This window comes from Periophthalmus magnuspinnatus, chromosome 21 (assembly GCF_009829125.3).
Source record: "Periophthalmus magnuspinnatus isolate fPerMag1 chromosome 21, fPerMag1.2.pri, whole genome shotgun sequence".
NCBI lineage: Eukaryota > Metazoa > Chordata > Actinopteri > Gobiiformes > Gobiidae > Periophthalmus > Periophthalmus magnuspinnatus.
In genome coordinates this window covers 8460571-8473011 of record NC_047146.1, presented here as the reverse complement: position 1 = coordinate 8473011, position 12441 = coordinate 8460571, and the positions used below count along the sequence as shown (strand labels likewise).

Sequence of the window (12441 nt, the reverse complement as noted above, 5' to 3'; positions counted from 1 at the left end):
TTAACCAGCTGTTGACAGTTTTGTTAATCTTTATAGATAGAGTTTCTACTCTTATAGATATATTATAAAACGCCAAGCAACAAACAACGTCAAATAAAAATAAATATGAGGCACTTATTATGTAGTAATACTCATACTTCCGGTTACGTTGTACGTCCGTTCCTAGCTTGATTTCAACTTTCTGGACCGCTGGTTTTCCCCAGCTTGAATTTATATTGTAGTGCTGCCACTTTGCGGTGAACAAGTGCATGTCACCTCAACTGACTGGGTCATTCTGGATCAGGCACATGACTTCTCCATCATAGCTTTTTTGTGAAGTGAACAATATGATCATATGGGCATGCAATTGACGCTAGTTGTGTCTTTGGTTTATTATCTAACTTAAACTTGTGTAGGAAAATAGTGTGCGCTGTGCAACGCAAAGTCTGGTGTGTCAGCTAGCGTGTCTGAGATCTGGACCATGGACAGATAAACGACCTCTTCCATATTCACAGGACCGAATGAGAAAGGCAAAGGTCTGAGCGTGTCCTCAAACGGCCTGGCACGCGGGCACTGGCCGTGACGCAGAGGCACGTGGCGCACAAAAAAACAGCGAGCCTTTATGGCACAGTTGTCCAGACTAGAGTTATCGTCGGCTGATTGCACCTAGTGCTCATAATAACACGTGCACTGAAGGTGTCTGGGGAAACAGACCCATGTACAAATGCAGTCGTAGGATGTATTGACCCTGGGTTTGCAGAGTCCCGGTTGTTCTCCCGGTTGTTCTCTGTTGCTATGGTACCAGACGGTGGGATGCTGAAGTTTAATTCCTGCTTTTTCCTCCTTGGTGATGCGGGAGGAGCATAGACTGTCTAATGGGGAGGAGGACTATGCAGAATCACAGAAATGATGATTTTAGGCTTACAGCGATAAGAAAATACATTTTATATTGGGCTTGGACATATGCCAATGTCAATTCTGAACCTGGTATGGCATAAAACATTAAATTCTGATCTTGTAGCACTATTTATCCAGTGTATATAGCCTAAGCTGAATAAAGGAAGCTATATTTTACAAAACAATCAACACATTATATTTTGATTAAAAAAAGGCTTATTTGTTTATTGTATTGGTAGGCAATATTTCATATACTATAGCCTGCTACAAGTGATGGAAAATATTTCAATATGAATGGTGAAAAATAGAATGAAAAATGTGTAATAATAGTAAACACTCAAAAATGTAATTTATTATTTTTTTGTCAACCAAATGAACTCAACACAGAAAATAATGTTCCCTCAGAAAGAGAAATTAAAATTAAACTCAGTCTTTGAGTTGTTCAGTCAGACATGTGCATGAAAGCACACTAACATCCTATGAGGATGACAGGCAATAGACTCCAAACAGCACAGTAGCACCTTATTTGACATAGAAATATATCGTCATAGAAACAAATGTTCTACATTTGGTCCAACAAACAAACAAACAAACAAACTGTGGCAAATCCAGGCATTTTTAGTTCAGTTTGGCACTAATGCGTATCCACTGCAAAGCTTGCCTGGTATACTGCACAGCATGGGCAATGCTGCTGTGGAGTGTCAGTGGGCCAGATAAGGTGTTCAAGTAGTTGAAGAACTCTGAAAGGAACAAGACAGTAGATGTAAAGTTAATTTTCACAATTGCATTGTGGATATAGGCCACTCCCTCATATTCCAGGCACTGAATTAGCTCTTTTTTACCTATATTATCCTTTGCCAGGTTGTCCGCTACCTCCCAGTACTCATAACTGTACAATACACTATTGGTAATGTTTAAGTGGTTTGCTGCCATCTGGTGGATTCTGTGGGGAATGTTGATGAAGGAAGATGAGTTGCCCCCATGTGAACTCCAGCTGCGATTTTTAGCATTAGGAGAGAGTGACAAAGGGTGTCCTCCAGGGCTCCTGAGAGAAATAAACACAGCAGAGTAATGTAAAGGTAGACATGCATTACACAGTGAAAACTTGTAGATCACCTACTTTCCAGAGCCATTCCAACAAGGGGCGCTAGCAGGCACTTTAGGAGAGGTCTGCCAAAACCACAATATGTTTCATTGGAAAACTATCGATTTATAATATACATAGTAACATTGTTTTTTGTCTATATTTATTTTCAGAGATACCTTAAAATAATCAAGCAGAACTTTGGAATATTTCAGTGCATGGTCCTTTTTTAAGCGAAACATCTGCCAGTAAAGGAGGGCAAGGCATCGGAAGCTGCAGGCACACACTAATTGTACATTAGATGCATAATCAGTTTTACAGTATCAGTGTACACATACGCACCACAGAACGGCCAGTTGTTTGTCTTCCTGTCTTGCTCCGGGACCTGAATGGCTCTTTAGTCTCATTGCATATCTTTCCCCAGATGGATATTAAAGAAACATTTTTAAATCATGTAATGTTGTAGTGCCATGTGATGTTAGGGGCAATAGTGAGAAACTTACCTTATAAGTTCAACAGTCTCTGCGTACATTGTATATGGAGACTTTGCCTCAAGAGGACCTTGCTCCATTGCCTTTCCACATTCCATAAAAGACAATGCAGCATCAACATAATTCACTGCCTTTCCAAGTTTGTCGACCTAAATAAGAGGACATAAATATACAATTATTAGGCATTATTATATGGACTTTTGTTTATGTTTTTTTTTTTTTAATGTAAAATTGTAGTTGCCAAAGGAAAAGTCAACTGATCTGTATATTTTTTTTATTCATTTATAAGACTAGACTAGAGTTATGAGCTAGTGATGAGCTTTGATAAGACTTAAACTTGAAGAGATCAACATTTTAAACTCAAAATACGGTCTAAATTATATGTACCTTTCTAATATCTTGACTAAAAGTGGTGCAGATAAACTTGCTCAGGCACTTGTTAAATCATTGTTATTCTACTGTAACTCCATACTCCATAGCACCATGGCTCTAAAATTAAACTCTGTGCACATGAGCCTTGGAGCGAGCCTCCTTCACTCTGGTGTACTCCAGGTTAGTTTTTTATTGATGGGACAGAGATGTCTAAGAAAGGATTCTCTGAGACAGTTGCTCATTTGCTTGTTTTGTTGTTAACAGATGGCTTTACTATTGTTTAATTCACAGGCTGTTTCTGCTGGTTAAATTAACAATTTTGTGCAGCTCTGTGAGGCCTCTGCTGTTGTAATTTAGAGCTGTACAAAAATAAATTGAATTGAATAAGAGAAGGTAGACTGTCCAAAAGATATTCTGCACTGAGGCATATGGCTATTTTGATTTGTCGAGCTTTTGGTAAAACTGCTCTCTGGATTACAGTACCAAGTGGTTCATAGCCAGATTTGTAAGAACATTTTAATATTGATTTGAAAAAACATAAATTACTCAAGCTCTCAATCCAAAATTGAAATTTGCCAAATGACTAAGAAAATGTGGCCCATGCTTCTTTGTAATAAATATCTTCCAATCAAACATTACTAACCATTGCGTCAGCCCGGTGCTTCATCCTCTTGGCTTCATGTAAATAGTACTCTGCATGGTGTTGACTGCAGAACACAAATAAATCATATCAACGGCTAAGAAAGGCATGTACATTAGAGTCTTGTTGAATTTTGTATTCTCTCTCACATTTCAGGAAGAGTCACAGCTCCTCTATGTCCTGATGGGCCCCAGGATTCAGTAGGTGGTTTAGTGCTTTGAGGACATTTCAGTGATTCCACCTCCATCTTTGGCTAATTTCACAAGAAAGAATGTATTAAGCCCAACGTTTCCATATTCAACCAGAACTACTTATCAATCGTTTTACTTTGATGGCAACATCTCGTTTCTTGTCTCTGTTCTTCTCAGATGTCTTGACTTGGGAGCTGGGCTTAATAAACTCCGGACTGTCAGGGGATACTGGTGATAGTGGGGACAATGGCCTTTTACTGTCCAAATACTCATTTATGGGCCTGTAAGTACACATTTGTATTAAACAAAAAGACATAGTTAAGCATTTTCCGTGTGGTTTAATTTCATTCATTCTTACCCACTGTGTGTCGTTTCAGTGAGAATGTGATTGTCAGCTGCAGGACCTGAAGATTCATTTGCATAGGTTACACCCCTCTTACTTTCTCTGTGTGAGACTCCATTCTCCATCTGACCACAGTAGAAATGAATATGGCGTATTAGCTACCGTCTACTCTCACGGTACATATAGAAATGATACGGGATGATGAGTACCTTGCGTTTTCTCTTGCCATCAGGGACATACAGGTGTCTCATAGCCTCCCGCTGTTTGTCTTTTGTAGCAGAAGAGACGTGTGATGGAGGCTTTTTGGCAGGGGGAAGAGTAGTGCTGTCTGGGACCCTTTTGAGGAGACAGAGATCGATTTGCACCACCAGATTTCCCAGTCCACGCTGAGAGGATGCTGCACTTTTCTCACCACGTCCAAATGGGACCAAAGTATAGAGTTTTTGTCTGCACTCACTCTGCTGTTTCTCACATGGGATACCTATTCGGAGGGGTGCTGACTTTGACCTGTTGACATCGGACCGAGTTGGATCACGAGCCCTTCCGTGAACTGGTTTTTGGGATGTTGAGTCAGCAGGGACCTTTGTAATGGGAGCCTGATATTCAGAGTCTGCACTTGAGGACCAGGTAGAGGAGGGGGACGGACTAGGGGGTGCTGGGGAACCACGCAGAGAGATAGTTGTCCGTCCCTTCTTGGTCTTGTCTTTTTGTTCCTGAAGACAGTGATGACTGGTGGGTGGTTTTGGATTGACCTGGGCTGTGTGCCATTCGTGTTTCTGTTTCTGCTCCCTTTTGCGATGTTCCCTCTCCTCTCTCGGCCCTCTTCGCTCTGCTAGTGCTTCTTCTTCGTAGTCTTCCTCTGAGCTCTGGATCCAGGGTTGTCTAAGCTGCTCCTCCGCCAGCCTCCTGCTTTCTCGTTTCTCCCTTTTGCCCTGTTGATTCTCTTCAATACTATGCTTTTTTCTTTCGTGTTGCCTATTCTCAATGTCTACATGTTCATTGTACTGCTCCTTAGACTCTGATTTCCTCAGCGGGCGCTTTAAATCTTGCACAAAAGTGGCAGTAGATGCTGGCCTGGTTTTGGAGTTTAAATTCTTGTTGGTGGTATGCTGGGGATGGGAGCTGTGATCAGTCTTGTTATTGGTCTCACAGTTGATATGGGAGTTGAGTTGAAATGAAGGCTTGTGGCTAGATTTGCTATTTGCTTGCTGGATTGTGGTTGGCTTAGATTTGGAAATGTCAGAAGCCTGTTTTGAGCTAGAAAAATAATTAGACGGAGCTTTGTGATTATGGCTTGAAATCGTGTCAGTCTTTGCTCTACTGTGATTTTGCTCTTGTGTGTGTCTAAATTTATGTTTAGATTTATGTAGCTGTTCAGTACTAGTTTTATTCCTTTTCGTATTTTCAGTATTAGGCAAATGGTTGTTCCATGTTCTGATTTTTTTCACCTGAGTGGCTGGTCGCAGGTGGCTATGATTGCCAGGATGTTGTTGATGATGAGTAGAGGGTAAAGTAGGACTGGGACTCCGTGGAGGATCTTTTGGCAGTGGGCTAAGCTGGCTGGCTCTAGGACTTCCACATGGACTCGGACAAACACTTAAAACTGGGCTAGGGACTGGACTCGGTCTTGGGATGGAACCAGGGCTGATATTGGGGACTGGGCTTTGGTACCCAGGGCTTGGCACAGACGGACTTCTGGTTAGTCTATAATTGAAGTGGGGGATAGAAATAGGACTTTGGCACGGGCTGTATTCTTGGTTGCTATCCCAGGACCTGGCCGGTGATGGGGCTTTTTGGGCGTACGGAGAGGGCGGGTATCCAGGAATGTTCTCAGAAGGATCCTGTTCACCGCTGGATGATTTCTTTCTGGCTTTCCTCCACCACTTATCCAACTGCCAATGAGCCGCTGAAGGTTGACCAATCTTAAAATAAACAACATAAAACAACTATTATGACAGAAAGTATGATATGAATTTAGATTTAGTGATTTTTATATGACTAAAGTTGATCCAGTGCCTTGTCATCTTAAATATGTGTGTGAACTCAGTGCTCTCCTATGGCCACTTGAGATACTATAATAAAACCTGTGGATCTGTTATACATAATGAAGAAATACTGTATTTCTTAGATTTTAATGTTTAGTTTTAGCTAACATTTTAGGATTCCATGGTTACTCACTCATGCTCTTCTTTTTCAAGTTCACATCCATGCTTACAACCCCCATCCAATTAAGTCAAATGACTCATGTAATGCTGACTTAACACTCTACATCCATAAAGGAAATAAAACAAGAAAAGTACAATACTCACAGCCTAAAGTTATATTCCACTGCCTCTGCCTTGAAAGTCTTTTCCTCTCTGACCAGGGCTAAATTGAACCTCCACTTCCCAAGTCAAACAGAACGTCCCACATCGATTGCTCTCTTTCCTGAGAGGACACTGCATCTCTTGTACCATCGCGACTGCCCTCCCTGCTTCTGCTCTGTCCCTCCCTCTTTCTCTTGCTACCTGGAATTCTGTATATGCAGTCTTCAAAAACGCCAACCCCCATCTCCTTCTTCAGAGACACTCGAACGCAAATGAAAAACACATGCTTTACACCCCACCCTTCCAACATGCACTCCTACCTCCAGGGGCCCAGTTTGCATTTGGTCTTACAGTCCACTACGTACAGGGCTTTCCATTCATTGAGGTTTCCTTTCCATTGCCTGGATATCTGAGGCCAAGTCCCACAATAAGTAACAACCCTACCATGTCTCCTTCATAACTTAATATAAAAATCACTTACAACAAGCAAACTGTGCAGTAATATGCTAATAAATATAGCCACATTAAGTTATTATAATATATGAATTAACTCAAGAAACTCTCACCTGTATGAGAGTTCTGAACAAATTAATATTGTCATTACTGAACAGTATTTAGGTCATATAATAAAAATCATGACATATTTAAATGCTAATATAATAATATAACATAGTGATGTGTTTGTACCTCTTTGCTGCTGCAGGGGTCTTGTGCGGTCGTAGGTGACACAGTTTCGGGGCGAGTCTTTGGACTGGAGCTCTGGGAGTGAAGACTACTGCTGCTTGAACCGACACTGGAGTTTGAGTCAGAGGATTCGGAGCTGGAATGTCGCACCCTCCTGCCATGTGAGATCTGGGCTGTCCGGCTGTCATTCAACACAAACAGAGGTGGGCTGAGTGGGCCAACACACATAAACAGCACTGAAAACTCTGTTGTGTGAGGAAACATAATTTATATGCACGAGTAAAAATGTCTAAAAGAGGAGAAGTTAGGTACCTGTGGCCATCCCATGCTGGCTCATGGTTTACCTACAAAACAAAAGTGCATAAAGGCTAGTTTTTTGTATCCAGAACCTACACATTTAAGTATAAATATAAGGTATACACCAGCACTCAAAATTAAACCTACAGTTTGGAAATCCTCTTCATCACTGCTCAACTTCAGATCATCTGCAAGCATGCTGTAAGGAAACAAAATCCCAGTGTTTTAAAGAGTAAAATGAGGGATGAATGTGAAAATGTTTACTTGTTTCTATAGGTAAGTGTTTATTCAAATAGCCCATTCTTGTAAATGTGTTAGTGCATACTGTAAGACTACTGCTATAAGTAAATTATTTACATTACCTGAGGAGTAAATGAAAGAACATATGTTTTGGATCAAAACAAGGACATAAAGAGTTAACTAACTGGGGCACATCACTTCCCACTGACAGCTTTCAAGAATGTTCACTGACCTTTGACCTAGCCTATGCTCTGTAGCCTCAAGCACCCTAATTTCCTCCTTCCCTTTGTTGAGCCCTTTCTTATAGCTATACACGTGTGGATGTCTTGTTTTATGGCTAAGAATGCTCATTTGTGGTTGACATATGGTCCTGGCCTGCTGGTTTCAGATTTGATGACTTCTGATCATGTTTCTTCATTCTTCACTTACGATTTGTGAGGGGCCACGTGAGGGTGTCGGGTCATTCGCAGCTGTGCATCCCCCAGATGACCTGCTGATGAAAACAAGCCTTAAAAATAAGGCATTTTTATTCATTAAACAACTGATAGAGCTATAATCCTATATCAATACTTACATTGCCTTAGATGTGTGGGTGGCTGTGTAACGTCCTTTAACACAGGATAAAGATTATAACTTGCACTGAAATGCACTGTAAATAGAGTTATCATTTGGGTTACCTTGGGTTTATAGAGGATTCGCTGTGTATTCTCACCCCCCAAAGTTTGTTGCGAGATCCAAGATTGAGTCATATCCTGTGTAAAAAGGAAAAATGAAAGCTATCACAATCCATTATTGAGACAAATACAGGTTCTCTTATAATATTACTTACTTTACATATAATATAATATATATAATGTAATACTTTATATAACTCCAACTTTTCAGTTCATGCAAATACATTTTCCCACTCGATTCCACCAGAGGGAGTAATTTTACTAAACTAAGAAGCTGTTATTTTTTTTAATGTTATTATTATTATTATTATTATTATTTTATGTATTTATGTATTTATTTTTTTAACATTTATTTATCATTTACATTGTCATTGTGCCCCAAAGTCTTTTATTTTCCTCTTAGTAGGATCAAATTGGTTGCTCTGATTTTCTTAAGAGCATAAACTGTACTGTGCCCTGAAAACACTGTGACTATGTAGGCGTCAGTGTAGTGTCTCTGCTCACCTGGTGGGGCTTGTGCTGTGTATTTTGAGTAGAGGAGGAAGGGTTCCCAGCTCGAGCTTGTTAGCTCCATGTCACTGCGTCTTTTTGTTTCTCATTTCCTGTCGAAGTAGAATTTCTGTCAAAACAAAAACAGGACATTAAATAAAGTCAACTTGTTGCTTCACTAATGCTTTGCTCTGGGTGACTCTCTGGTGCAGTTTGTAACCGTCCCTTAGTAGTGATCATGTATAGTTCTGTGTTGGATCGCCACTAATACTGCACACCTGAGCCAAGTAAAATACATGCAAGAGATGCCGAGTGGTGCTAAAGAGGTAGTACTAGTGTATATGTATATCTCAGAGCAGCTGAATGGCTTAAGCCTCTCCCCCTGACTACTGCTCACTACTGTCTGGAGTCCTAAGGGAGGGTGTTTCCTCTCTGCTTTGCATTAACTCCCACAGTCACCAAGGACAGAGCTGTACCATCTACATCAAGCTCTCTAGACGGACATTTATGTGTCACTGTTCTTATTATATTTCACCGTTATCTCAGTCTTAAAGAATGCATTTTAAGAGGTAATTTAAAGAGCGGCATAGTAACAGTTGTATGTTTATGATAATGTAAGTAAAAGTTATTTATTGCTTAGCTAGTTTTTAAACTTTGAAGGAGAAAATGTGACTGTATAGCAAACTAATTTACTCTATATTCTCAAAACATGAATTAACTTTTGCTTGATCAGAGTTTGTAATAAAATATGAACACATTAAACTGTTAGTAGACCTAGTACACACTGTAGGTTATAAAAATGGCTGTGCATTTTTCTTTTATTGTTTTTACTGAATGATTTTTTTCCCACATATCTGCATATTTTTAAAAAAGTTATTACAGATAAGGTCATTTTGCTTGCAGTGTTTTCAAGTTCATTCACTGCCTTGTTTGTAAGACATTCTTGCGTGTCTCTACAGGTCTTATTACATCAATTTTAAATCTGTTCAATGCCCTGCAGCTAGATACAACATCTCCGCCAAAATCCTATAGTTACTGGAGCTCCTGTCATTTGAGACCCCACAGGGAACTGGTGGAAGATCAATGGGTCACTTATTCTCTTACCTCCCAATTCTGATTGGAACATAGTTGACTTGTTGTTTCCTATCAAAACAAAGCAGCAGAGGAAAGTAAAAGTAAAATTGCAGTGATATGAAATTAGCTTTGGCATATGTGTTCTTAAATTATTATAAACATTTCTTTAATCTTAAGATACTCAACTGAAGAACACTTGATTGAATTCACCTGCGACTTAAAGGTCCTACATTACGCAAAAATGACTCTTGTAAGCTTTAAACCATGTTATCATGCTATTAACGCCTCAAAAAACACACCTGGACTTGTGTTTTGTTTCATTCACACGTGTTTGAGTAACTCTTTATTATTAATCTGTCTACATCTCCAAAGCTCAAAATGCTCTGTTCCAACTTGTGATGTCATATAGTGGAAGTTTTCAACATCTCCTTTTACCTTTTGTTTAATAGAGATTAACAAATGCAGAGCTGAAATTATCTAAATCATTCTAGTGTATGGCATTTAAAAACATAGTGGAGCACCTCCTGTATTACCACATGATAATAAAAAGTGTAACAGAGCGTTTTCTGTTTAAGAGAAGAACCTAACCTTAATATACAGTGTTTGTGTGTTAAATGTGTAAATGAAACTAACACAACTCCAGGTATGTTTGTGATGAGGAAACAACATTATAACAGATCGGAAAATAGTTTAATATGGGTCTTTAATAATGATTTTGGCTTAGTACAAATGCTGGGTTGTATAGAGATAAGTGACAAATCTCTAAAGTTACATCTGGACTAACAGATGCCGTGGACTTTCAGTTGACAGTGGGAAACTTTCACATTTCAGTTCACAGTGTAAATCTGTCTCCTTCGTTGCACATGAACGCTACTTTCTGAACATAAAGAAGACATTTTTGTTTAAGTTTACTGCTCCATGCACATGTTTCTTCCAGCGCATGTAAAAACCCTAAAATGCCAGTGTATAGGCATCATTTACATATATGCTTTGTTGAATGAAGTGTTTATATTATATTATTTATTGTACCAGTGGCGTAACGTAGTTTTAATATTATCATTTATCACAGTATATCTCTGTATAAATATATCTTGCTTCAAAATTTGTTACTGTGACAGGCCTAGTATTTCTAATCCCCGGCTGTCAATCACTTACAAAGGTAGATAAATACCCCCAAAACAACAGAAAATGTGTCTATGTGCTACAGCCTCATTAGAGGTCAATACGAAATATATTAAAGGAAGCAAAACACTAATGGCCATATTATATCATGCACTTGATTCACAGCAGCCACAGTCCTAGTGCAATGCCCTAATGAATGAACTCCCCCAGGGGCCAACCAAACCACAACCTTTAATAACACCTGCAACAGGCCACATGCAACAACTGTACTGCACCACCTGTTACATTCTTAAAGTGGCAAACACTGAAGTTATGCTGCTTGAAACCCGGTAAAGTCATATACACCTATTACCATCAACAGAAACTATTAGATTTAGAATGTAATTTATTAACAGTTAAAAAAAAAAAATCAATATTTGCCTATATGTCAACAAGTCAACATGGAGTGTCCTGACAAATGAACAATAGCCTACAGACATCCTATCAAGAAGCCAACAAGCCAAAGTGATTTTAGATAGTCTCTCACCAGATAACAGGCGCATCGGAGCAGAGGGCGGACATCAGAAAGTTTCCTTTTGTCGAAGGGGACAGCAGGCATGTTTTCACGGTACTGGTCAGTGGTCCCTGTCCGTGCCCATCACAGTGACCGCTCTGCCGTCCCTTACGTTGAGAGCAGCGTCGTGCACATCTAACTGAGCCACAGGGAAGGGGTTCTTCTGTCACTGAAGCAGGCGAGAGCGCGCGAGAGCGTCGTGTGGAGCGCGCTAACGTCACCCATGACACGCATGGTTTTACGCACATCAGCGTGGAGTGCCAATAAACGCATGTCTCACTGCGGGGCACGGCGTTGGCTTAAATGCCCACTCAACGTTATTCAGTTTTTATCCGTGATCTAAAATACAATAATAACCCAGTTTTAACCAAATTAAATGGCCTGTTCTGTGTGAAATGATGGAAGTTATCTTCACACACAGTATAAAGTACCTAAACTACCCGAACGTGTTTCTGTACTTTGGAAAACAGCTCATATGTCTACTAAAGTTTGCACAATTTTAATAATAACAACGGGATTAGCCTGTAGTTTGGTGAATATTTTGCCTTTTAACAGAGAAATGCAGAAACTGCTGGGAGAAACACCTGGTTAATTTGACTGTGTAAGAAAGTGGAAACAAATAAAGCAGGAATGAAATGCCCGGGGCCATGCAGTCAACAACATGCTTAGATACAAACCCTTGGTGACAGGTCCTCAAAGGCGCAGCCACGTCCCCTGGTGCTGTTCGCCAGAGACACACATGGCCCCTGGTGCTGTTCGCTAAAGACACACATGGCCCCAGGAGTCCGCCTTCCTGACAACACTCTCTTGCACACTTCACAAAACAAGGTGCATGAGATATGTAAATGATTTTTTTTTTTTTTTTTTTTTTTTTTAAACACCCTCCGCGGTGCCTTTATCCTGCTGCACTGCTGCACACGGCGGTGCTAGTAGACAAAAAACACACACTTAGATTATTTTACAAATGGGAAATATTATATCATATCAAATATCATTATTTTATAA

The 12441-nt window shown here is 39.9% G+C and overlaps 1 protein-coding gene across 1 annotated transcript; it reads right to left on the bottom strand.

The window, feature by feature from the left end:
* Nucleotides 1-1212: 1212 nt before the first annotated feature.
* aff3 (AF4/FMR2 family, member 3) lies at nucleotides 1213-11525 on the bottom strand. Its single transcript, XM_055230417.1, has 19 exons — nucleotides 11410-11525; nucleotides 8703-8817; nucleotides 8202-8276; nucleotides 8099-8132; nucleotides 7954-8017; nucleotides 7432-7483; nucleotides 7300-7331; nucleotides 6991-7168; nucleotides 4207-5919; nucleotides 4013-4122; nucleotides 3791-3935; nucleotides 3613-3716; nucleotides 3467-3530; nucleotides 2464-2600; nucleotides 2303-2374; nucleotides 2140-2233; nucleotides 1997-2046; nucleotides 1719-1921; nucleotides 1213-1616 (listed from the first exon to the last, which is right to left on the bottom strand). Exons 3-19 carry the CDS (start codon nucleotides 8271-8273, stop codon nucleotides 1495-1497), a joined length of 3246 nt encoding a protein of 1081 aa, XP_055086392.1. The 5' UTR covers nucleotides 8274-8276; nucleotides 8703-8817; nucleotides 11410-11525; the 3' UTR covers nucleotides 1213-1494.
* Between the last annotated feature and the right edge of the window lie 916 nt (nucleotides 11526-12441).

Bases quoted from the DNA above. Each gene is read 5' to 3' on its own strand.
- aff3 (XM_055230417.1), bottom strand. From the start codon at position 8,273: ATGACTCAATCTTGGATCTCGCAACAAACTTTGGGGGGTGAGAATACA. The intron at 7,332-7,431 runs GTAGGTTTAATT...TTTGTTTTGTAG, and splicing joins ATGAAGAGGATTTCCAAACT to GTAAACCATGAGCCAGCATG. The intron at 3,717-3,790 runs GTAAAACGATTG...TTGTGAAATTAG, and splicing joins AACGAGATGTTGCCATCAAA to CCAAAGATGGAGGTGGAATC.